The 26653-nt window shown below is 43.6% G+C and overlaps 1 protein-coding gene across 1 annotated transcript in view; it reads left to right on the top strand.

Moving 5' to 3' along the window:
- LOC126199649 (myosin light chain kinase, smooth muscle-like) overlaps positions 1–26653 on the top strand; it is a 380890-nt gene that overhangs the window by 145892 nt on the left and 208345 nt on the right. The window contains exon 2 of the mRNA XM_049936576.1: positions 18923–18980. Within this exon, the coding sequence (XP_049792533.1) occupies positions 18947–18980 (34 nt within the window). The 5' untranslated portion in view covers positions 18923–18946. The remainder of the gene's footprint in view (positions 1–18922; positions 18981–26653) is intronic.

Raw genomic sequence — 26653 nt, 5'->3', positions numbered from 1 at the left:
TGATTTTGTGCACACACGATCCTTAACGTAACCCCCAAAATAGAAGACTGGTTGAGTGACGTCATGAGAGCGCGAGGGCCATCAGTTGTGACGATCACGATACGTCCACCCCACAGGAACTCTGTCATTCAATTGTGGAAATGTAGAGGTGCACCATCATGGTTATGGACAGCTACAGGTCTTCTGTCTGTGATAGCTGGAACTACTCTGACATGTCCAGGTAAACATTTCCCGTTATGATTTTCTCTGCGAAGAAAAATAAGCCTATCTTGGATTAGGTCACATCAAACTTTAAGCTTCACGCTATCACAGATGTGTTCGCGTGCATTATGTGGGCCTTTGGAGCCCCAAATCCTAATGGTGTGGTTATTCCAGGAATGTGGAACGTTGCTTCATCTGAAAATAGGTACAGTTTCGGGTAGTCATAGTCAATATGAGTCCGTATACCGTAGAGGATGATCGTTTTCCTGCAATACCTGGACCATTTATACTTTTTAAGCAAAAAGGTTTAACAATTTATGTAACACTTCACTGACAGTTGATCTTGCTTCCTGTAATTCGCGTGATGTCCGAGAAATTGACCCCTGAAGGCTGTGTTGAAATGCAATATGCTCTCTGTCAACACGTCCTTGAGACACAGGGGGACGCCGACTTCGAAGAAGGCCTTTGACACTGCCTGTCTTTTTAAAGTTTTCGAACCACCCCATTGCGTTTGTTTTTGCCAGTGGTTCCCTCCCATACTGACGTCAATTATTCCGCAGTACCTATTTCACGGATTTGGCTTCTGCTTGCCAGATAATGCGTTGCTCCTGCTACTGGACTCTCACCATTTTGATGTACCCCAAGTCCAATCTGCAACAAACCAGATAGGAGAAAAAGTTGAGAGATTTTAAACGTTTTACAACAAACCACGTTTCCCTATCTCCAAGTTATGATATCTGATGTGATAGTGGTATTTTATGGACCCCCTTTGTTTTGCTTCAACCTGGACAAAATCGGTGATCCCAGAGGATTGTGACGGGGGACGAAACGTGGGTCCACCATTACACGCCCGAATCGAAGGCCGCGTCCATGGAGTGGAAACATACACTCCTGGAAATTGAAATAAGAACACCGTGAATTCATTGTCCCAGGAAGGGGAAACTTTATTGACACATTCCTGGGGTCAGATACATCACATGATCACACTGACAGAACCACAGGCACATAGACACAGGCAACAGAGCATGCACAATGTCGGCACTAGTACAGTGTATATCCACCTTTCGCAGCAATGCAGGCTGCTATTCTCCCATGGAGACGATCGTAGAGATGCTGGATGTAGTCCTGTGGAACGGCTTGCCATGCCATTTCCACCTGGCGCCTCAGTTGGACCAGTGTTCGTGCTGGACGTGCAGACCGCGTGAGACGACGCTTCATCCAGTCCCAAACATGCTCAATGGGGGACAGATCCGGAGATCTTGCTGGCCAGGGTAGTTGACTTACACCTTCTAGAGCACGTTGGGTGGCACGGGATACATGCGGACGTGCATTGTCCTGTAGGAACAGCAAGTTCCCTTGCCGGTCTAGGAATGGTAGAACGATGGGTTCGATGACGGTTTGGATGTACCGTGCACTATTCAGTGTCCCCTCGATGATCACCAGTGGTGTACGGCCAGTGTAGGAGATCGCTCCCCACACCATGATGCCGGGTGTTGGCCCTGTGTGCCTCGGTCGTATGCAGTCCTGATTGTGGCGCTCACCTGCACGGCGCCAAACACGCATACGACCATCATTGGCACCAAGGCAGAAGCGACTCTCATCGCTGAAGACGACACGTCTCCATTCGTCCCTCCATTCACGCCTGTCGTGACACCACTGGAGGCGGGCTGCACGATGTTGGGGCGTGAGCGGAAGACGGCCTAACGATGTGCGGGACCGTAGCCCAGCTTCATGGAGACGGTTGCGAATGGTCCTCGCCGATACCCCAGGAGCAACAGTGTCCCTAATTTGCTGGGAAGTGGCGATGCGGTCCCCTACGGCACTGCGTAGGATCCTACGGTCTTGGCGTACATACGTGCGTCGCTGCGGTCCGGTCCCAGGTCGACGGGCACGTGCACCTTCCGCCGACCACTGGCGACAACATCGATGTACTGTGGAGACCTCACGCCCCACGTGTTGAGCAATTCGGCGGTACGTCCACCCGGCCTCCCGCATGCCCACTATACGCCCTCGCTCAAAGTCCGTCAACTGCACATACGGTTCACGTCCACGCTGTCGCGGCATGCTACCATTGTTATAGACTGCGATGGAGCTCCGTATGCCACGGCAAACTGGCTGGCACTGACGGCGGCGGTGCACAAATGCTGCGCAGCTAACGCCATTCGACGGCCAACACCGCGGTTCCTGGTGTGTCCGCTGTGCCGTGCGTGTGATCATTGCTTGTACAGCCCTCTCGTAGTGTCCGGAGCAAGTATGGTGGGTCTGACACACCGGTGTCAATGTGTTCTTTTTTCCATTTCCAGGAGTGTACGTCATCAACTGTTCGAAAGAAGTTCAAAAGCACAAAGGAGTTTTGCTGCTGGACTTTCTGGAGCATGCAACCATCAGTGCTTGCGCGGTACTGTGCCTGTCTGTCGGAATTGAAAGAGGTAATTCGGAAAAAGCGGCCTGGCCTTCTCAGATCTGGCGTTCTGGTGTTGGATGACAATGAAAGACCACACACGGCAACGGCTACGCAAAACCATACTGCAACTCTTGATTGCGAGCGCCTACACCATTCGCCTTACAGTCCGGATCTCGCACCAAGTGACTTCCATCTGTGTCCTGCTTTGAAGAAGACTCTCGGCGGAAGGCACTTTGACAGCAATGTTGACGTCAAACAAGCCGTTCAACGCTCCTTCCGTATGCAACGCCCTGATTTTTTCCTGGAAGGCTTTTTGAAGCTTATAAAGCGGTGTGACAAACTTGGAAATCGTGTAGAAAAATAAAGATATGTCTTTAATGTCTCGTTCTCTTTTATTTTTCCTCTCACACACAATTCTGACCACAGTCGACAGGGGCAACTTATTTTCCAACTCCCCCACGTACAATAATAAAGATTGCGTTATCTAATGGTTTTCCGATTTCAAGTTCCAAACGAGTAGTTTTCGTGTTTAGATCAATCCATGCATCCTTGGGAGGCACCTCGAAAGTGTCATTTGACTTTGAAATCAGTAACAGATCAATGTGGCGTAAAGAAATATAATTGCGTGGAAAAAGATAACGGATAACAGATGGGTTGGATGCTCTAAGTATGGAAACTTCTTGCGTGGATTGACAAGCCGGCATAGAAGTTAGTACACGTGGATGCTACGTTGGAAGTGCGTCGAAAACCACTTGTCAACAGAGCAGCATTCTAGCAGTGGTTGGGGTATTCTTATGTGGAATATGTTTACGTGGCGTAACATGATTTTTATCATCTTTTCTCACCGGCAAAAGGTAGAGGAATGTACTTCCCGATCATCCGTTTGTTCGCCTACAGCACCTCATAGAACACATACATACACCGTCTGTCCAAAAAGTTCCGTGACTGATTTTCTTCCTGGCGTACAAACGACGTCAGCGCAGTAACAAGGCTGGCTGCTTGAAGTAGCAGCTGTGAACAACAGATGTGCATTCGACCAGTCAGTTGTGAGGAGACAGTTTTAACCCAATCGCATCAAACGACGAGCTGCAGTCGCTTGAAGTTGCTGTGGCAGTTAAATCGTACAACGATCTGAGCTCGAAAATCCACGCTCCACTATACGAATGCATGGAGTTCACTTTATAGCTAATAGGCGACCCTTCAGTGTATTCTAAAACGAGGCACAGGTCATCACGAGTGACGAGACTGTGTACCTACCACAAAACAAAGTGCAGAAGTTCACACGAAGGGTCAACGCTCCACTCGGTCTAAGCCGTTCAGCCTGACCGTATTGCCTCCAAACACGTCTCCGACGATTGTCTGGTTGAAGGCAAATGCGACACTCATCGGTAAAGAGAACATGATGCCAATACTGAGCGGTCCATTCGGCATGTTGTTGGGCCCAGCTGTAATGCGCTGCATGGTGTCATGGTTGCAAAGATGGACCTTTCCATGGACGTCGGGAGTGAAGTTGCGCATCATGCAGCCTACTGCGCACAGTTTGAGTCGTAACACGAAGTCCTGTGAGTGCACGAAAGGCATTATTCAACTTGATGGCGTTGTTGTCAGAGTTCCTCCGAGCCACAATCCGTCGCTAGTGGTCGTCCACTACCGTAGTAGCCCTTGGGAGGCCTGAGCGAGGCATGTCATCGACAGTTCCTGTCTCCCCCATGTCCGAACAACATCGCTTTGGTTCAGTCCGGGACGCCTGGACACTTCCCTTGTTGAGAGACCTTCCTGGCACAAAGTAACAATGCGAACGCGATCGGACCGCGGTATTGACCGTCTAGGCATGGTTGAACTACAGACAACACGAGCCGTGTACCTCCTTTCTGGTGGAATGACTGGAACCGATCGGCTGTCGGGCCACCTGTGTCTAATGCATGGTTGTTTACATCTCTGGACTGGTTTAGTGACATCTCTGAACAGTTAAAGAGGCGTTGTCTATGATACAATATCCACAGCCAATGGCTATCTTCAGGAGTTCTGAGAACCGGGGTGATGCAAAACTTTTTTTGATGTGTGTAACAGTAGTACGTGGTATACCCGGCATGCTTGCGCGGTATGTATGTAGATGAATCTCTTCATGACATTCGCCTCAGAACTGTTACAGAGATTCATGGGGCGGTAGAGTGCTACAGTCGACATGTCAGTGGCGCTGCTGAGTGTGTCCTACGACTTCCACATCTCTGGCAGTGGGTTACACACAATGCTGATGACTACTCTGACAGACAGTAAAACTTAGAAACATGTATCTATTTTGTATAATTTGTAAATAAATAGTTAACACTAGTGAAATTCCAACCTTCGTAGGTGTGTGTGTTTGTGTTTGTGTGTGTGTGTGTGTGTGTGTGTGTGTGTGTGTGTGTGTGTGTGTTGAGAGAGGCCAAGGTTCGATTACAGTTAGCAAGCTCAAATGGACGTAGGGCGCAGCAGTTACACAGAGACGAAGAGGTTTGCTCAAGTCAGACCACCATGGAGAGCTGCATCAAACCAGTCTTCGGACTGGAGACCACAAAAACAACAAGAATGAAATGAATAGAAAATCACTGGTGAGGAACTAGGAGCATTGTCAACACAGTTCTATCGAACTGATTAAAACAGTGCAGTGCGGTGAATGAGAACGTGTAAGAATCAGTGAGTACACATTCTCTGCAGAAGAGGAGCCCTTTGCATATGTTTGTGCAGCACGCATCGGAATCCGGGTTGTCCGCGGGAATTCGTGCTGTGGGCGATCTTGAACAGGTGTGCAGAAACGCACCCAGGCATACGAAATAGTGATTAACCACGCATGTTTATTCATAAGTATGGTCACGATTACGTAATTCAGTGTAACATACACAGGACGCTTGGCTGTGGGGCCTAACTTTGCATAAATACGCAACTACGTAAATTCAGCCTGTTGCCTCTGTCGATATTGTGGTATTTCCTCTCTAGTAGCTATTTCCACTCATGACGCTGTCTTCATTGCAACATATTCTTCCTTGAAACTACCCATGTTCATGCATTTTTCTGCTCATTGCTTGTCACTTTATATCTACAGTTTGTTTCAAAACAATGAACTGATTTTAACGATTTATATTCATTAACTTGTTATAAAACGGGACCAAAACTGCAAAATCTTAACGAAAATCTAATGTTTTTCCTATATCATTATAAATGCTCTTTGAGTCCACCACTAGCTGTACGGGCAGTATCAAGACGAAAGCAGAGTTCGTCATACATTTTACATAAGACCAATGAACCCACCATCTGATTGTTTAGCGAATAGATTTCTGTGTATAAAACGTCATATCTACCGAATTATGTGTCGTATGGCTATATGATTTTCCTGATACATTCAGTGATTATATGAGGAGTCTGTCTGCAAAATGTGTTGCGAATAGAGTTAGTAGCAAAAAATAATAAATTGAAACGTCATGTCTGATACTGAAATTATATTGCATTAACTGCGAAAATGTAGTAAGAGATAAACGTTTTTCCTTCCATTATTTTGAACCGGGTGTCAGCGAGAAAACATTTAAAATAGGTTAGAAATTATGTGCAAAGCTTGTTTGAAGACGCCAATTGCTCTCATTCTCAAAAACTGGATGAATATAATCTGGATAATTTGGACGCCAAGACTTATGCTGGCTCAAGACACACGCACATTTTGCAACTTTAACACTCTCCTTATTGTGTTAAGCCTTTATAAGATAATACCTCTTAATGAGTAAATTATGGTAGCAATTTAAAATTTATAAATTTGGTAAATAATTATATGAAATATTGCAAATCAAATATTTCTTTCTTCTCTGATGGTCTCGCAGCGCGTTTTAGATTGAAGAATGACATATTAAATACACCCTTCCAAGCTTTTGTTGCAACTGATAGATTATTAATTCGTTATACACCACGACGAGTTCTTTTCCGCAGTTTTTGCCATTTTCAAGTGATCCTGGAATGGTAGAGCAATTTTTTGCACTATAATAAGATAAAAGTATATTGCTTACGTCTTTGTTAGTAATTCTTTGTTCTACAACATACACCACAATATGTTATGCTACAACAGTACAGGCTTATATCTGTGTTAATGGTAATTTAGTTTATGTATAATATAATGTAACACAGAAATATTTGGTTTACGGATATGTTAGTAGTAGCTTCTTTACATCTCAGATATTATAACATAATTACAATATTTCATCTTAGAGTGTCTTTCTGATTATCTCTCGGTTTTTTTGCTACTGATGTGATTTTATTTATAGTAGCACTTACATATGTTTGACAGATTTCTCCAGTGATGGTTATATGTTTACAACGGATTTTACTCCGCGGAAAATCAGTGATAATAAGTACATTACAAAGACAGTATTGCTCTAATTTTTCGTTTCTCGTACAAAGATATTTCTTTTGAATATTCTACTGTTTTCATGTCGTGAAATGTTGAAATTTTATCCTTTTTCTTTCAGGATATCAGTAAAGTTTTCTAGATTTTTTTATGTTTCAGTTACGTTTGTTCATTAAGAATGTCATTTGGATATGCATTTGTAAAGGTGCAAATTTGCGATTCTTCCAGGATATTCAGTGTATGTCCTTTGGGTGCCTTAAGTAGAATTTTTATTGCATTTTCTATTTCTCCTTTGTCTTTTTGGCTTCGTAGTAGTATTTCAAATGTAGAATGATGGACTTCATTGTCACGGTGGCGATCCTAGAACCTCATTCTGAGAATTCTACCTGTTTGTCCGATGTGGAATTTGATGCAATCCTCGCAAGAAATTCGAGAAATTCCTGGATTTGAGAAATTAGGATTTCAGATTTTCGTGATTGAAGTTTTGCTTTCAAATGATTCATACAATTAAATACTTTGTAAACTTGACTCGAATTGTAATCACTGCAATAACGTCACACACTGTCTGAATTCGTGAAATTTCAATTTGATTCCACCTCCCCTCCCGAATGCTTAATTTTTTGTCAGGCAGTGTATTTGAACGATTTTCTGACGGTTCTGGTACAACCGTAAGTGTGTGCTATGCCAGTTAACTTTATTGCTCATATTAACAGATTCTGCATTGAAAGGTAACGTCTGTACCACCTTTCATATCCTTTAAGAGAAGAGCTATAACTGCTTTTCGTCGGAATCGTTTGTAGGTTATACGATACCAGATACCTTTGTGAGGAACTGCAGGTTATTTGCTTGCGCGGCGAGTAGACTACCGTTGTCTCCGATTGAAACCTTGTTGAATGTTATACACTTTGTCTTCAGGAGAGCGAGGTCGACCTGGGCTTCAGCTTTGCGCAGGTATCTGTCTCCGAAATTGCGATACTAAATGCGCATGGCTTTATCAAAGTCTGAACAGTTCCCCCGTTGAGCGGACGCTTGAGAATGAGGTTACAAGCACGATCACGGAAGAATGGATTGGCATTCTGAGACAAGAGGTGATATAAATTGCGCGTGACGTAATTATATGAACCTAACATCTCGATTAGCTGACTAATGGCGCCACCCATTCTCAGATACTGTCCGGTTTATCTTAATCTTAAGTGTAGCGTTTTCAGTCAATTTTCTATCATGACAATTGTGAAATCTTGTGCAGCATTTGATTATACTGACATGAGACATGAGAAAGCAAGTAATATTTCGTTCCACAGGTAAAGTTATTTCAAGAAAACAAAAAATTTGCAGACACAGTTTTTCAGAGTTAGTCTTCAGATCTGAAACTCTATACTTACTTTACTTTCCGATCAAAAAATGATTCAAATAGCTCTGAGCACTATGGGACTTAATATCCGCGGTCATTAGTCCCCTAGACTTAGAACTACTTAAACCTAACTAACCTACGGACATCACAGACATCCGTGCCCGAGGCAGGATTCGAACCTGCGACAGTAGCAGCCGCGCGGTTCCGGACTGAAGCGCCTAGAACCGCTCGGCCATACGGGCCGGCTTTCTTACCGTGTCCGATCGAGAACAGAAAACTCTCTCCCTCTAAAACTGCGCAGCTTTAACGGCCTTATCATTGCACAAAAAGACATCATCAGCTGTACAAAGAAACTCAATCCGTGGGGGTCATGGCCGGCCGTAGTGGCCGAACAGTTCTAGGCGCTACAGTGCGACCGCCACGGTCGCAGGTTCGACTCCTGCCTCGGGCATGGATGTGTGTGATGTCCTTAGGTTAGTTAGGTTTAAGTAGTTCTAAGTTCTAGAGGACTGATGACCTCAAAAGTTAAGTCCCATAGTGCTCAGAGCCATTTGAAACATTTTTTTTTGTGGGGAGGGGGGGGGGGGACATGAGCAAATGTTCAGTCGACTGTGTTTTCCCACATTCACACTGGTCATCTTCAGCGGAGCCCCTCTGAACCATGTTTACCTCGCGTTATGCCGAAGAGGAAACTTAGTAAGAGGCGATGTCACTTTGGAACAAACATCAGTCCAGCTTCCAAAGTGAAATCGCCTCTTTCTAAGTGTCCTCTTCTTCCACAGGATAACCACAGCATTTATGAAGAGACTATGTAACATCAGTATAATCTTATCGTGAAATTGTTTTTGTAAGGCCATTTAGCCTGGGGATGAGGTATTCCCTCGAAACATGTAGCAAAATAAATAAATAATACAACAGTTAACAAAGTTTGTGATTAGTAGCGGTAATTTAAAAAACCTTTACATATGATCATTGTTGTACATGAAATAAAACGTGGGACGCAAATTCCGAAAGAGTCATAAGGTTTGAGTTATCACCTCGAAAACATCAATCTGCGACCATGAGACTTGTTGATGTTACCAGTATTTCTCTACATATACACCCTACAATCGACAGATTTCCCAATGATCGGCGGAGACCTTGCTTGCCGAACTTTCGTTTAGGATATTCAGGAGACGTCCCACCTCGGAAACAATGTCGTCATCATTCTAGAAATGCTTACCACGCAATGGTTCAGTCATCAGAGGAAAGAGGAAGAAGTCTCTGGGTTCCATATCAGCAGAATAAAGGTTTTTTTTTTTTGGGGTGGGGGGGGGTGGGGAGGGTGGGGGAAGGGAGAGAAAAATTTAGTAGCTCAAAGAATCAGCATGTGCAACTGTGTTATGTGCAGAATGACGCGAGATACTGTCGTGGAGCAAAAAAGTCCCATCCGACGCTTCGTCTGCAGCCGACTGTAATCTCGTCAGGAGATTTTAAAAAAATGGCTCTGAGCACTATGGGACTTAACATCTTAGGTCATCAGTCCCCTAGAACTTAGAACTACTTAAACCTAACCAACCTAAGGACATCACATACATCCATGCCTGAGGCAGGATTCGAACCTGCGACCGTAGCAGTCCCGCGGTTCCGGACTGCAGCGCCTAGAACCGCACGACCACCGCGGCCGGCCAGGAGATTTCGGTAGTACGCTACACTGAGACGGTTTTCCTTTTATGGGCATGATCTGTTAGCATCACACCACAGCAATTCCAAAATACTCTCAGCATCACCTTACATGGTAATGGTTAATTATTCCGCTTTTTTCGGCATTGCTGAATCCACATGTTCACACAGCCCGTTTTGAGTCTTTGTTTCGGAATCAGAGTGGTACACCAAGCATTCATCCATGATGATTAGGTGGCTAAAGAAGTCATCTGGAAAGCTTCCGATGTTTCTTCAGTTCAATCGGATTTTTGAATGAGTGTGAGCAGTCGTTCAAGATGTTGAAAACTGATCCATGATGACGAATTGTTGCCGCACGTTTGTGCCAACCCAGCATTGATTGCTGTAGCGTTGTTTCCCGTTAAGTGCAGAAACCACGAGATACTCCCATTTTATCAATAAACTGCACAATTATGTTTTGGCTACTCCAGTGATATGCTACGGTACTGTGGTGCGAATATTTCATTGTGTATCAGGTCTGCAGTCATGCAATAAACAAAAAATTAGTTACGTAACTTTGTTTTTTCGAGGCGGTAATTAAAGCATTATTACTGTCCCTCGTACAAAACTGAAGTTCACTTTATTTTTCTACGTAATCATCTCTATTATTTAAGCTTTTGTCACATCTGTACACGAGCCTTAGAATTCCCTTGTAATAGTCACCTGCCACCGGTTCATCAAACCAATTATTCACTGCGTTCTCCACCTCCTGCACTACTTTCATGTTGTTTCCCTCCCAGTTGCTCTTACATCTTCGTGAAAAGATGAAATTCGCTAAGAGAGGTCTGGAGTGTTAGGTGGGCAATAGAGAATTTCCCATCCAAACTGATCCAGTAAGAATCCGGTTAATTGCTTTTTTTGTATTTTCTGCTACCAGTCGATTTTATTTCTTTTATGTTTAACTTAACGTAACTGCAACGTTTTTCAGGCATATTCTGCTCATCCTCAGGCATTTATACATACAGGAAATTGTTACTTAAAAATGAAATGTCCTAAACTAAATTAACGTTGGAATTTTTGTTCATTATTCGCTGCTGGTGTGGCTGTTGGGGCATTTGGAGAGAAAGGGGTGGGGGGGGGGGAGCAGTGGTTGGCCAGAAATTGATGTTCAGTGGTATCTTCAGCTGGTGTAGAGCTGTGTCTACTTGTTTATTATGACTGACACTATAGCCTCTGTAGGATGCAGATAGTTTTCAAAAATGGTTCAAATGGCTCTGAGCACTATGAGACTTAACTTCTGAGGTCATCAAAATGGTTCAAATGGCTCTGAGCACTATGGGACTCAACTTCTGAGGTCATCAGTCCCCTAGAACTTAGAACTACTTAAACCTAACTAACCTAAGGACATCACACACATCCATGCCCGAGGCATGATTCGAACCTGCGACCGTAGCGGTCGCGCGGTTCCAGACTGTAGCGCCTAGAACCGCTCGGCCACTCCGGCCGGGACAGATAGTTTTCCATCAGTTGTTATGGTGTGAAAATCGTGTTATCCACTTATTTATTTGGCGGTTGTTCTCTTTCGATTTTGGTGCCAAAAAGCTTCGTTTGTGTCATTGGTACATTGTCGGATCTGTTGTGCGATATTACACTATTTCACTATTTGTTTTTGCGCTGTTATTTGACGCCGGCCGCGGTGGTCTAGCGGTTCAGGCGCTCAGTCCGGAACCGCGCGACTGCTACGGTCACATTGCCGGCCGAAGTGGCCGTGCGGTTAAAGGCGCTGTAGTCTGGAACCGCAAGACCGCTACGGTCGCAGGTTCGAATCCTGCCTCGGGCATGGATGTTTGTGATGTCCTTAGGTTAGTTAGGTTTAACTAGTTCTAAGTTCTAGGGGACTAATGACCTCAGCAGTTGAGTCCCATAGTGCTCAGAGCCAGAGCTACGGTCACAGGTTCGAATCCTGCCTCGGGCATGGATGTGTGTGATGTCCTTAGGTTAGTTAGGTTTAAGTAGTTCTAAGTTCTAGGGGACTGATGACCACAGATGTTAAGTCCCATAGTGCTCAGAGCCATTTGAACCATTTGTTATTTGACGTAATTCACTGCTCAAATTTTTTCTACGTACATGTAAACAATATACACTTAATGCAATATGGCAGCCTTGCAGCGTGTTCATAGATATCGACTAACTCATTTTACATCGATATTCGCACCAGCGAGGTGGCGCAGTGGTTAAACACTGGACTCGCATTCGGGAGGACGACGGTTCAATCCCGCGTCCGGCCATCCTGATTTAGGTTTTCCGTGATTTCCCTAAATCGCTCCAGGAAAATGCCGGGATGGTTCCTTTGAAAGGGCACGGCCGACTTCCTTCCCCGTCCTTCCCTAATCCGATGAGACCGATGACCTCTCTGTCTGGTCTCCTTCCCCAAAACAACCCAACCCAACATCGATATTCGCGATACTGACAGTCTGGGAGTCGTTTGTTTCACTTTGGCACCTGTTAAATCTACTGCATTAGACTTGGCTTAAGAGTATTGGGAAATTCTGAGTTCTTGAATATTATCCCCATATTTTTTATGATTCATTTGGTTTGCCGGTTTTGTGCGAAATATCGAGATTATCTTAGATTTTCAAATGGTGGTGTGTGTCCCTAATGTGTGTTGCAGCTGATGATTAGTTACATTTATCCAGTGCGTAGCTGACTAAATGTTCTTTAAATCAAATTCTGAAATTAAGTAATTTTGTAAATGCCAGAAGCAACAAAGATCTGTATCTGGATGTTTTATATTGTGTATAACCTTTCTACTTAGGTTGTTGTTGGTACTGAATCTGCAATTTTGTCAAGCAAGGGAAGATAAATATTTATGAAACAAAACTGTAACTCGTCTAGGGTAACTCGTTTGTCTCGCACGATTTCTTTCTTCACTTGACCCTTCGGATCATCTGTTTGGGACAAGTTTCATGAAGCACATTTCTTCATCGATTGTTAAAAATTTATCACAGTTTTGACCCACTCCTTTCGTTCATTCATGTATCACTGTGGGAGGTGCTGGGGCTAGCAGTGTATTTAACACTAAATTCTTCTCGAATCTTCATATGGAAATGATGCTCTAATCCCCCCCTTTCCTAACTCCGACTTTTGCTGTTGCACACGGATTAAGAAGAAACGCGAACTGACTGTAATCGACCCTGGAAGTGGAGTAGAAAAGAGTTTGACACCTGAAATAATTTAATTGGATAGAAATTAATTAGATAAAGGAAAGTTTCATTAACACAGTGAGAAATGAAAGGCTTGCTCTACCAATTAACAGAATGAAAGTTCTGTCCAAAATAACAATTTGATTTATTATGACTAAACTCAAAATAATAAACAAAACACATGAAACATTTACAATACATCAAATTGGATACTCAAATAAATGCTGTGAAGGTGAAGTTGTCCATAAACTAAAGCACTCCGTCTTCAGGCCATAAGTGGCCCATCGGGACCATCCGACCGCCGTGTCATCCTCAGTTGAGGAGGCGCATAGGAGGGCCGTGTGGTCAGCACACCGCTCTCCCGGTCGTTATGATGGTTTTCTTTGACCGGTGCCGCTACTATTCGGTCGAGTAGCTCCTCAATTGGCATCACGAGGCTGAGTGCACCCCGAAAAATGGCAACAGCGCATGGCGGCTGGATGGTCACCCATCTAAGTGCCGGCCACACCCGACAGCGCTTAACTTCGGTGATCTCACGGGAACCGGTGTATCCACTGCGGCAAGGCCATTCCCTGTCCATAAACTAGATTGTGAAATTTATGACCAAGTGGTATGTGGAGCCAATTCCCTGCAACTCAAATCTTAAGAGAAACACCCAGACAACCCAACATTAATTGCTGTTACAGTAGTGATAACTCTGACAATGAACACCCAAGACAGAACAAAGTTAGAAAAGACGAACAGGCGCGCTCTGCTGAGCTCTGATTATCACCTAGCAAAATTCCCTGATTTGCCGGTGCTGCAGACGTACATTACCAAGCTGTCTTCTTAACTGCAAGGACACGATCTGGCATACCGGAGGCGATGACTGGTTGCTTCGACGTCCCGTCATGGTGATGATAATGTCGTGAGTATAGCCTGAAACAAATTCTCCTGGTCTGGTTGTTCCAGACTAAAGACTTCCTAGCAACACAAATATGCCTCTGAGGGAGATGAAGAAGGTTCGCTACACAATCACTGACGGTACAGTGAGTGATTTTAACAAGAGAAGTCACACAGTAACTCCGGTACAGTCAACTTTAGCCAAAACTGCTCAAGACGGACAACATAGGCCGCTTGTACGCAGAATGCTCAATTGCCAACTGTACTCAGAAAGTTACGTTGAAGTCGAAACTTCAGCAACTTCGTCAAACAGTTACAATTAAATGAAAGTATATTAGACAGCCAACGGAAGGAAGGCTGTCCAGAGCAGTGAGAGCTCAGTCTTGTAACCTACTCCGACCGAAAGCTGAGAGCCGACTCTCTCAAAAGCACCCGTACAACCCGAACACGGAACATTCCCACCCCCACGACAGTGGCCGTGGTTAAACGTTCCAATCAGCAACTCGAAAACCGGCGGGAAATTCCACTCTATTACCGACACACAACTATTCCACCAATGGAGATACTTGGCGCCAATTTCTGCGCCGATTTTGCTACGTCACGGAGCTATCCCCTGAGCAAGCCAATCACAGTTATGATTTTGCAGAAAACGCGGGAATTTTCCCGCCAAGATTGCCTGGAAACACAAGTCATTCCCACGCCTCGCTGGTAGGCCGCCAGAAAGTGTTTTCACTAAGTTTCTGCGAAGTAACGGAATCTCTAGCCCAGCCGCTCTGTCAGACCCCTGTAGGCGTGTCGCCTCCGCTCTTATGACAATGTCGGCGTCTGGAAAGCATCCACTCGACTCCCTCACACCCGTCGGCTTAGCCCTTTCAAGATCAGCAGAACTCGCCTGTCACCAGACCACCCGGGCGACGAGAGACGCTGGGTGGCAAGTCCGCGTGTGAAGGAATAGCAACTTTTCACCGCATGCAATTAGAGAGGAAAATCGAATTACTCAGAGTAAGATAGAAATATGAGAGGGGGCTCATGCCACCTCTCAACTGTACACTTCTTTTAGTCGATAATGATTTGGTGTTTTTGCGTAAGTTAAATAAACACAATAGACACACATAACAAAGAGTTCGATCATCAATAATATATCCTCCATCACAATTTACAATAGTCTGCCGACGCTGGGGTAACTTTTAGATCCCGCGACTGCAGAAATCACATCGTTTTGAGACCAAGAACTCGCCAAGCCATGTTCGGAGCGCATTTTCATCCGGAAAGAAAGTTTCTTGAAGGTTGTTCGATAGAGAGCGGTTGATAGTCTGAGGGTGCAAGATCAGCTGAATAAGGTGTGTGCGGGATGACTTCCCAACACAACTCCTGTATACTGTTTTTTGTCAGTCTAGCAGAACGCAGGCGGGTGTTATCGTGGAGTGACATCACTTCATGCAGTCTCCCTGGTCGTTGGCTTTGGACTGCGTCTGCCAGACGGCTCAGTTGTTGACAATAAACGTCAGCAGTGATGGTTACACCTCCGGGAAGCAATTTCTAGTGCACCACAGCGTCGCTGTTCCACCAGATTCGTAACATTATCTTTTGTGGACGCGAGCAGGTTTGTGTATGGGGAGTTGCTGCTTTGTTTGTGCTCAACCATTCCTTTCTTTTCCTTATGTTAGCATGATGCCACCAGTAACGATACAGCATTGGAATGGTCGGGTTTGTTCACGAGACAATTGATGACAAGCAAGTAGAGATGCACAAATGGCCACCCGCTGATTTTTGTGATTTTGGCTTAGAGTATTCATACACCCGATTTTTGAACCTTGCCTATTGCATGCAAATGTCGCAAGGTGATGGAATGATCACACTTCATCACATTTGCCACTTCCGAGTACACTGACGTGGTGGATCAATGCGTTTAAATGATCTTCAATAAACTCCGAAGGTCTTCCTGAATGTAGAGTCACTAATGTCAAAAACATCCTCCTTAAACGAGATAACCAATTTCTTGTCGTGCTCTGTCCAATAGCATTATCTCCATACACGGCGCAACTGTTTCCGGCCGCCTCTGCTGCTGTCATCCCTCTTATGAACTCAAACAGAAGAATAAGTCAGAAACGTTCCGATTTCTCTATTAGGCACTCCATCCTCTAGCGTCCACAGCTCCTCTCACTCCCTCCAAATGACAAAATGACAGCATGTAAACTCAAATACCAACAGTGAACTACAAGTAAAAAATAAATATCGATTAATAAACCCTTAGCAATCGATATACAAGCATGTAAAACAAAAACGCAACGAACTTATGCACCAACCTAATATTTAAAGTCCCTGCATAGTTTGTACGAACTCAGTAGTGCGTTTTATTTTCCTTAGTTGATTATAATAAAGCAGTTCACTTATTTGTGAGTAATGTATTTTAGAGTGTTTCTTGTTTTTCTTAACTCTGTTTATTCACAAGTTTGTATGCATACGGCAGTTTAAGTTTCGTCGCCTGAAACTATCTATCGAAAACCGTAAGTACGTCCCAAGGACTCAAGGACTTCGGACATGGTCAGGTGATTGGGTTTCACTTAAGTCATACGTCAGTACGCGACATTTCCACACTCCTAAACATCCCTAGGTCCACTGTTTCCGATGAGATAGTTTTTCATGGATGGGGCTTTCACCCCTTTGTTTGTGTGGCCTGTCACAGCACAGGTCTACATTGATATTTTGCCGCCTTATAAAGCCCGTTGGCGGATGCATCTGCCGAAACTATTTGCGATCACGTGCCTTCCATAGAAAAGTAGTTCCTAGGTTAACTGGACCTCTGGTGAAGCTGTTTTGCAGTTTCTGCGAACTGTTAGTGGTCCCTGGCAGCCGTTGGTGGAGACCTGGTGGTGTGTTGTATTGTGGCCGCCGATAAGTCTGTGTTTTGACAACACAGACGATGTAGGTTTTCCTGGTGAATATACACCCTGATATGTAGGCACCCCTTGATGGTTAGACGTAAAGTGGGATGCCGATGCAAGTAGGCGCGACGATGTCCAAAGTGTGTTCTTTAACATTAATTCCTGAGTGACCACGGACCCAGTGCAGATTTGCCCTGTTGCTTTCCCCCTTTCTCCCAAGTGCTTCATGACATTCCGCAACGGTCTTTCATCTCGTTCCAGAGGTTGATAGAGATTTCAGAGCTGCCTGGCTCCCTGGTTAAATGCAGAAGCTACACTATTGGCCATTAAAATTGCTACACCACGAAGATGACGTGCGAAATTTGACCGACTGGAAGACGATGCTGTGATATGCAAATGATTAGATTTACAGAGTATTCACACAAGTTTGGCGCCGGTGACGATACCTACAATGTGCTGACATGAGGAAACTTTCCAACCGATTTCTCATACACAAACAGCAGTTGACCGGCGTTGCCTGGTGAAACGTTGTTGTGATGCCTCGTGTAAGGAGGAGAAATGCGTACCATCACGTTTCCGACTTTGATAAAGGTCGGATTGTAGCCTATCGCGATTGCGGTTTATCGTATCGCGACATTGCTGCTCGCGTTGGTCGAGATCCAATGACTGTTCGCAGAATATGGAATCGCTGGCTCCAGGAGGGTAATACGGAACGCCGTGTTGTTTTGGATGAATCCAGGTTCCGTTTACAGCATTATGATGGTCGCATCCGTGTTAAGCGACATCGCGTGAACGCACATTGGAAGCGTGTATTCGTCATTGCTATACTGGCGTATCACCCGGCGTGATGGTATGGGGTGCCACTGGTTACACGTCTCGGTCCCTCTTGTTCGCATTGACTGCACTTTGAACAGTGGACGTTAAATTTCAGATGTGTTACGACCCGTGGCTCTACCCTTCATTCGATCCCTGCGAAACCCTACATTTCTGCAGGATAATGCACTACCGCATGTTGCAGTTCCTGTACGGGCCTTCCTGGACACAGAAAATGTTCGACTGCTGCTCTGGCCAGCACATTATCCAGATCTCTCACCGATTGAAAACGTCTGGACATTGGTGGCCGAGCAACTGGCTCGTCACAATACGCCAGTCACTACTCTTGATGAACTGTGGTATCGCGTTGAACCTGCACGGGCAGCTGTACCTGTACACGCCATCCAAGCTCTGTTTGACTCAATGCCCAGGCGTATAAAGGCCGTTATTACTGCCAGAGGTGGTTATTTTGGGTACTGATTTCTCACGATCGATGCACCAAATTGCGTGAAGATGTAATCACATGTCAGTTCTAGTATAATATATTTGTCCAATGAATACCCGTTTATCATCTGCATTTCTTCTTGGTGTAGCAATTTTCATGGCCAGTAGTGTACTTTTCTTGTAGCATCAACGCAAAAGAAGGCAGTCCCTTGGGGCGACCTCCGGTTGCTAGAAGAGCGCTTACAACGAAACGAAACGAGGAGAAAGATTCATCGTATTTGGGATTAACATCCTGTTGCCGACGAAGTCATCATAAACGGAGCTGAAGTTCGTAATGAACGAGGATGGGGAAGGGTATCGACCATGAGTTTTTCAAAGGAACCGTCCCGTCATTTCCCTAAGCGATTTAAGAAAACTATGAAAAACCGTAAATTTGATTTGTCAGGATCCCGAAAGTCTACGACCCAGATTCACGCAGTTTTGTGAAAACTTATAATACAGCATTAAAACTGACCGCTACACTTTCTTTAGGGACACTTTCCTAAAACCCAGAAAACGTGGCATTTGACGAATCTCTGTATCTAACCAGTAAATTTAATAGAGAAATATCTCTCATAATGATTTCTTTGTATTATCTCTATGGTCTTAACCTAAAGCACGTTTTGTTATTTTCAGTTTTTTTCTGTATAAATTATAATAAAATATTAAAAATTAACGATTTTGTTCCAGGAAACAGAAGAAAGCACAACCAGAATGATCAAAGTGGACGAGGAGGATCCCATAGGAGGTGAGTGACATGACTTGAAAAAGTCCTTGGCTGATCACAGAACGCAGTATTCAAGATTCTTCAGACGTTTCTAAAAGATAAATTAAAAATGCAGCGTGATTCAGCTGGACGTACGTATCGGCTTATTTGCTTCCTTGAAAAACTAGTTTGAAGGTCACTATTATGCATTTTTCGTGAATTATTCTAAAACTATGGTCTTTAGCGAAAGCGTGTCTCAGTACAGAATTTAACTACATTAAATTCCCTACAAAAATGTTCTGTCTACATTTTCTGTAGGACGATTAGTTAACGCAGAACAAGCGAGAGATTATGAAAATTTCGCGTGTGCTTTTTCATAGTGTTTCAGGTTAATGAAAATAAATAGGTAGTGCCAGGTGAATCATCTTGTATATGCTACATGCTCGTCTTGATGTTTTCGCAGTTATAGCTTAATAAACTATATATTTTATCAAGATAGTCGTCACTAGACCTTTAAACAGTACCATTACCTTTAACAGCTGGAAGAACCACCGTCTAGGCCCCCTGACGAAGTTATTTATTGCAGCCCCCTCTGCCATAGACGTATTACTCTTTCGCGGGCCTCTCATAACACAAGGGCAAGTTTCATGTCTCATTTCATCTGCTGATTCCGTGGAAAGCGGCCGAACAATTTCTTAAACAGTGCTGATGACGAATATTTTGAACAGAGTGATGGTGTCACGGCAGTTAGTTCCTTTTTGCTTTCAGTGGTCAATTAGTTTATGGAGGACTTTGAAGAAAAGGCACTGTAATTTGTTTGGAACGGATAGTATTTTGGAAATTTCTGACGATGCGCTTATAGTGTGGCCACAATATTTTACAAAAATTGTGCTTTACAAAAAATTACGAAAAGACAAAAAAATTATATCATTTAAATTTCATTCACAAAAAAATTCATTTTAAAATGGAAATTGAAAAGAGGGATGCCTTCATTTTTTGGATGTTTCGGTTCGTTGCAAAGATGATGGCACCTTAGTAAACGCTGTGTATCCGAAGCCGTGTCATAGAGTCTTATATTGACATGCAAATAACTATCACCATCCTTCCCAGATGATGAGTGTCTTCAAAACTTTGGTTCACAGAGTACTTAATACAGCTGACGTGAACAGTCTACAGGATGAGCTTCTACACGCAAAGAGAGTTTTCGAAGCAAATGAGTGTTTTCCATAACAGATGTACAAGTCGTGGACATAAAGAACGAGGAAGAAGGGATAGAGATCTAAATCCATGATTTTCTTGCCGTAAGTGGGAAACCTATCGTTAAAAATAGATCGCACCTTCACCAGACACAGAGACTGTCATTTTCCACCCTCCACTGAAGACAGCAGCACTTTTTGGCTCCGTCAGACTTTATTCTCCACAAAGCCGAGGTTTAGAAGATCCCACGGGAATGTGGCCTTTCGTACATCGGGTAGACGACTCGTACAAGCCCTGAAAGATACATGGAGCCCCATAGATACATCTGGCTATTACAGCCCATTAAATCGGCTGTGGCAGAACACTTAATCAACACTGGTCGCTCTACGCGGTATCAAAATGTCGAGATTCTAGCGTCGACTTTGTTTTTTCGGCACTCAGCGGTGAAAGAAGCAGTTGAAACTCGTCTGGCAAAGAATTTGATTGACAGAGATAGGGTTTCAAATCAAGGAATCCGGCGCTTTCTTCTGTAAACTCGCAAGGACGTCGCTACAATGAATGATACCACAGTCTAACACATTACAGCCGGTACACACTGTGCTGCGAAATTTGTTACCTCTTGACACCTCGAACGACACCAGCGCTCCAAGCGGTGAGAAACCATACATTCACACGCATCGTAAGGATAATGTTTTTAAATAATGTTTCTACTCGTTTAACGAAATAATTGTTAGTTTCATGCGTGGTGGCAACGAGGCGTATAAGGCGCTAATGGTGTCCTGTGATTTAGCCATCCATGCTGCATTCACCTGATTTCAAAGTTCATCAGTGGTGGTTAGCACAGCGCTGCACCCGTCGTTTCATCATATCCCACGCATTTTCGATTGACGACAAGTCTGATGATCTGGCGAACCGGGACAAAAGGCTGACATCCTCTGACACCAAAGAGGCACGTGTTTGGGCAGCAATATGTGGTCGTGCATTGTCTTGCTGAAAAAATATCGTCTGGGGTGATGTGCAGAAAGGGTATGGCTGGGGGTCACAGGATGTCATTCACTTAGGTCACACTGCTCACAGTGACCTGGACACACACCAACTGTGATTTGTGGTTGTACCCAGTAGCATCCCACACCATTAGGCCTTGAGTTGGCGCTGAATGTCATGTGCGAACTGTAATGCCCCTCCCTCTGACTGCGGCGAACCAACGTTTGGTAATCATTTTCAAACAAACGGAACCTTGTTTTGTCTGAAAACACTATCTGATGCCATTCTCTTTTTGAGTGACGTCGTCCCATACACCGTTGTTGTCTAGAATATTTCTGCACATTCGTCAAACGTAGGCGTAGAAATGCACGGCGCGCACGTAACCCACGGCGATAGTGTACGGTGTGTTTCACTGTGGCACCAGAGCCGAGGATGCAGACCTGTCCTGCTACGCAATTCGGATGAGGTGTCGATCTTCTCGGGAGGTGCGACCTGGCCATCTCGTCGTGTTTTACGGCCTTCCGTGAACCATCCTGCACACACCCCTTGCATTGCCGAAACATTTCGTCCCACACGAGCAGCGATTTCCTGGATGGATGCATCACAGTCTCTCATGCCAATAATGCTCCCTCTTTCAAACCCACTGATCTGACGGTACTATTCGCGCATACGTGTGCGAGGCATCCTGAACGTCTGATCAAGTCACACTCATCAATTACCTTCGTTTTATAGCAACAATGAAAGCAGCAGGCACATTTTACCGGTAGGTGGTGTTGCGCCGCGATATCGATGTTGACCTTGATCCCGAGGGCCAATATGGTTCAAATGCTAATCGTTTCTGCAGAACATACTGACGTACATGTCTTGTGAATGTGAACGTCCTATCTCTAGTCGTTCAAGGTGCTCTGTTTCTTCTGAACATGAGTGTCTTTTTGGGTTCCGTGCATTAGTAAATTACCAAGAGACATGAATTATCATAAAATAAATGTGGAAAACGTCGAATCTCACTGTTTCATTGACTAAGCTACAACTTATTCATGAAGGAATATTTTTTAATATGTACCTAACTGCAGCTTACTCCTCTGAAAGCACGAGAATACGAACACATATTTTATGCATGAGAAGCGTGTATTTCTGTCGTTCTTTGTTCTTATTAAGACAGGCACTTTCCTTGACACGTAAGAACGTTTGTATGTAATCTAATGATTCGTCCATTCTTCCACTGCACTCGACTTTCAAATATTCGAATATTTTTTTATTTTATTTTTATTTTATTTTATTTTTATTTATTTATTTATTTATTTATTTTTTTTTGTAAAAATGTGATTACTTGTACTTAAAAGGCGAATGTGTTGAAGATTCCTACTGTTTGTGGCTCAGACGTAGCAACGATTATGGAATTGTTTTCTTCACTGTTGGGAAACGAGTTTATTCCTTTCCACGTTTTATTACGTCGTGTGGATTTCCCTTCCGCCACAGGTATGGCAGCTTATTTGGTACTTAAATAGTGTAAGTATTATTTTCCATAGAAGCTTCCTACGTTCCACAATCACTAATTTGACTGGCAGTGTAGCGAACAAAACTTTGCATTGTTGGGTAGGTATACGGCGCTCTTTCGGAAAATGTTGGGTCTTATGGTGTGTTCTAGCAACTTTTTGTTCTTAGAAGGAAAGACATTCTTCAGTAAATATCTATATGTTACGAAAGGATCGTAAGTAATCTGTCCTGTTATGTATCGTTTCATACCTCTCAGGACCTTAGTAAACAAATCAATAATAGCGACACTATTCGCACTCGTCGAATATCTCATTCAGAAGTGAAGCTTGCTGGTCTCTTGGCGCTCTGCTAGCGCAGTGGGTAACAAAAGCGAGGCGCAGTGTCGCGATTGTTATGTTAGACTGTGATGATACATTGACATCCCAGTACAGATCTACCACGTATCCACAGATTCAATTTATGCGTACTCTTTGCTACCGACCAACATCTCTTGCGTTTGTGTATCTATGATTTACAACGACGGTACGAGTACTGTAAATTACATGGAGGAAAAATTAGAGGACTTGTCATGACGTCACAAACTTGAAGCCGACCCAAGTGAAAATCCGCCATGTTAGCTACCCCAAAACATTCGCTTCTGGTGGTTTGATTCCGTGTAGTCGTGAAGTGTTTTGATAAAAAATGCCGGCTTGCGTCGCTTACGGGTGTACTAATCGTTCTGATTGTAGTCTAAACTTTAAACAAATCACATTTCATTCGTAAGTGGGCTTATTTAAGCGCTATTTTCTTATATATACTTGAAATTCTGATGCACTATAAAGTTTTACAGTATGGTCTTATTTCTGTGATTTGACTTTAGATTTCGTATCAATCCAACGCGAACAGCTCTGTGGAGGTGAGCAATACACTTGGTTTTCATTGTTTGGTTATTCCCAAGTAACCGAAAAGTCCTGGCAAGAAATATCCTGGAAATGGGGACTAATGTTTTAAAATGCAAGAATTTAATATAAAAGTAATTTAACTACATTTAGTTAATTAAATCTTCAATAAAATGTGTAGAACACCTGTTACAGTGGTTAAATTATAAGTACTTAAAGGGCTACATATTTGTTAAAGCAAAGTTCCCTATCTAAGACCAGGCTTAGATCATTACATTAATTACTGTGTTGTCGTGTTACCCTTTAAATTGTTGTTATTTGCCACACTGAATGTCACTTGGTAGGTACAATTTAAAAACAAAGCAGATGTGTAAACTACAATGGGCCTGACAATCTTAAATTCAGTTCTTTTCCTTCGTAATTTAACGAATCTTTCACTTTGTTGACATGACAGCTGGCTTGTTTATATCATCCCTGCATACATCTATGGGGCACCAAAGGAAACGAGGTAAGTTTCTTGCAAACTGGAACATTTAAATTTTGCATTTGACTTGAAAATACAACGAATACAAATAAGTGCCTCTGAACTATCAATCATTATTGCTTTTGGAGTTCTGGCTTTGTCAATTAGCGACACAAACACAATGAAAGTGAGTAGAAATGAATTACGAAAACACGCTTTTCATAGCACATACTTCTCTTCTCGGTTATTCGAAGTGTATAAACAAAAAGGAATTACAGTACTGAGGCCAGAAGCGTCATATTTTCGTGTCGTATTACTGTATCGAATGCGCATTTAAGATCAGAAAAACCTTTGAAGTTGCGTTCCTTATGCTTTGTTGTTCACTCAAACAATGTAACATTTTCTATATAACACGAATATCGCGTGCACACGACAGAAATAACGAACAAGAAGCAATTGTAAACACTCGTCTGCTAATGTTTTGGGGGATCCAAGATGGCGGCAGGCCCCGCCCGCTGGCTTCAAAACAACGTGCAGCGTAAGTCCGTAGCGCCATCTCCCCTTATTCTACCTCCATGGTAGATTAAGGCTGTCGATTCAGTCTGAAAAGATGGTCGAAAGACAAACAGGAGTGACGCGGGGGCGGCGCGGCCACCGTGTGACATGTAGGAGAAAGGCAGCCGCCAACGCCCGATGCCAAGCCTCTTATTAGTACTGGCGTCCCGTTGCAAAAGCCCTCCAGACAAGAATATCCCACTTCTCAGGAACCACTGTGAATTACGACACGCGTTCGCCTCAAACTCGCTCCTGCATCTTTTCGAATTAGGTCAGCCCCGTAGGTGCTCGCGCACGTATGCAATGTGTCATCGTGCTCTCGAATGTTCACCTCAAGCAGAACACCTTACATTCTTCTCTCGAAAAAAAAAAAAAAAAGAGGAATACTGCAAGACGATACATAATTTCGCAGACGTATTTCAATGCAGAGGGTGACCATAAAATCTTCCCAGATTACAAAAATTTATTTCTAAGCAACTATGCTAGATTCGGCAATACGGTTTCTTGCAAATATTAGCTTAACTGATAAAGATTTTTTTAACACACTTTAACATGTGCTCCGTTTGTTGCCCACGGATTGCCTTGGCGATACTCAATTTCTCTCCATAACTTTTATTTTGCGATTTCTACCCCTTCCTAACAATTAATTAATTACAATGGGATTAAACGTGTGACTAACCTGACATTATTACGTCGGACATGGTAACGACTCAAACTTCCTCGTTAATTATAATTATTATTGCACGTGGAGGGCTACGTTGACCAAGTCGTAAAGAGAAGATCCAGCACATCGGCAACTTCTCTAACTCGCCATCTGCGGACGTGCTTACCTCGTATCTTGTAAAGTTGTCTGGACGTCCCAGTTCGTCTTCTTCTCCACTGGTCGTAGCTCCACACGAGCTTACAATCAACCGTGAATAGTGGAATGGCATGCAGGAAAATCTCTACGGCACTCTAATGATATTCTCGAAATAATGAGATGCCACCTTGTTTTTTAATAGAAAAATCAAGGAAAAGTCAGTCTTTAGAGACAGTTTAACCGTAATACGTGAATGCAAGTTCGCGAATTCTATTCATCACATATGGAACACCATTTCCAGTTCATAAAATTATCTCCACACGAATTTAATAATAGTTTGAAGTTGCTCACTCGCGAATTTGCGTATAAACATTTTCCGAAGCGCTTTTAACTCACTAAATCACATTTACGCGAAAACGTGTTGAGCCCACAGCACATACGTGGTATCGCAGCAGAAAGTAGTCCGAGACTGTCCAGAAAACGTTTCCCGAACGTGACTAATGCTTTTACATAAGTTAAACAACATAAAAATTCACTCGGAGTGAGTACATATTGTTAGCCTGAATGTTAGTCAACGACTGTCTGTGTGAAGCCTGAAAGGTCGCTATAAAGTGCTCCGTGAGCTAGCTTCAGCGTTTCGGGACTGCCTGCACAGGGCGCGTTTCTGATTGGTCAGTTTAATCGTCCAATGACTGACAATGTTACATAAAATCCTGGTTAAAAGATCAGCTTGATTGTTCAAATGTGTGTGAAATCTTATGGGACTTAACTGCTAAGGTCATCAGTCCCTAAGCTTACACACTACTTAACCTAAATTAGCCTAAGGACAAACACACACACCCATGCCCGACGGAGGAGTCGAACCTCCGCCGGGATCAGCCGCACAGTCCATGACATAGTTAGGAAGCTGTCAGTGTGGATAATGCCTGCAGTCCAGTTGGAGTCGTGAATAAACATTTAAATAGTTAATACTAATAAACAAAGTTTGTCGTCGAGCCTCACATTCTGAATAACGGTATTCTCTGTCTGTTTCATTACGACATGGCTCTTACTCTCGCTTCCGTTCTCACGTTTCGTGACCATCTGCTGGGATTGCTACCGATCCTGCTTGCTGGCGTATAGGAGCGTAGCCTTTCTACAACGTGTGAGACAATCGAGTAAAATACAGGTCGAGGTGGGGCATAAATGCCACACTTTGCCAACAGCTTTTCTATCACAACCTCTACAGCATCTCGTAATCGTGCCATAAAGTGTTTGTTCAATCAGGAACTGATGTAATGAACGCTTTATCTTTAACGTAATTCCACGAAAAAACCTAGAGCGATTTTGTCTACTGAACGTG

This window comes from Schistocerca nitens, chromosome 8 (assembly GCF_023898315.1).
Source record: "Schistocerca nitens isolate TAMUIC-IGC-003100 chromosome 8, iqSchNite1.1, whole genome shotgun sequence".
Classification (NCBI taxonomy): Eukaryota; Metazoa; Arthropoda; class Insecta; order Orthoptera; family Acrididae; genus Schistocerca; species Schistocerca nitens.
The sequence above is the reverse complement of the archived record's forward strand: the minus strand, read 5'-3'. Positions and strand labels throughout refer to the sequence as shown.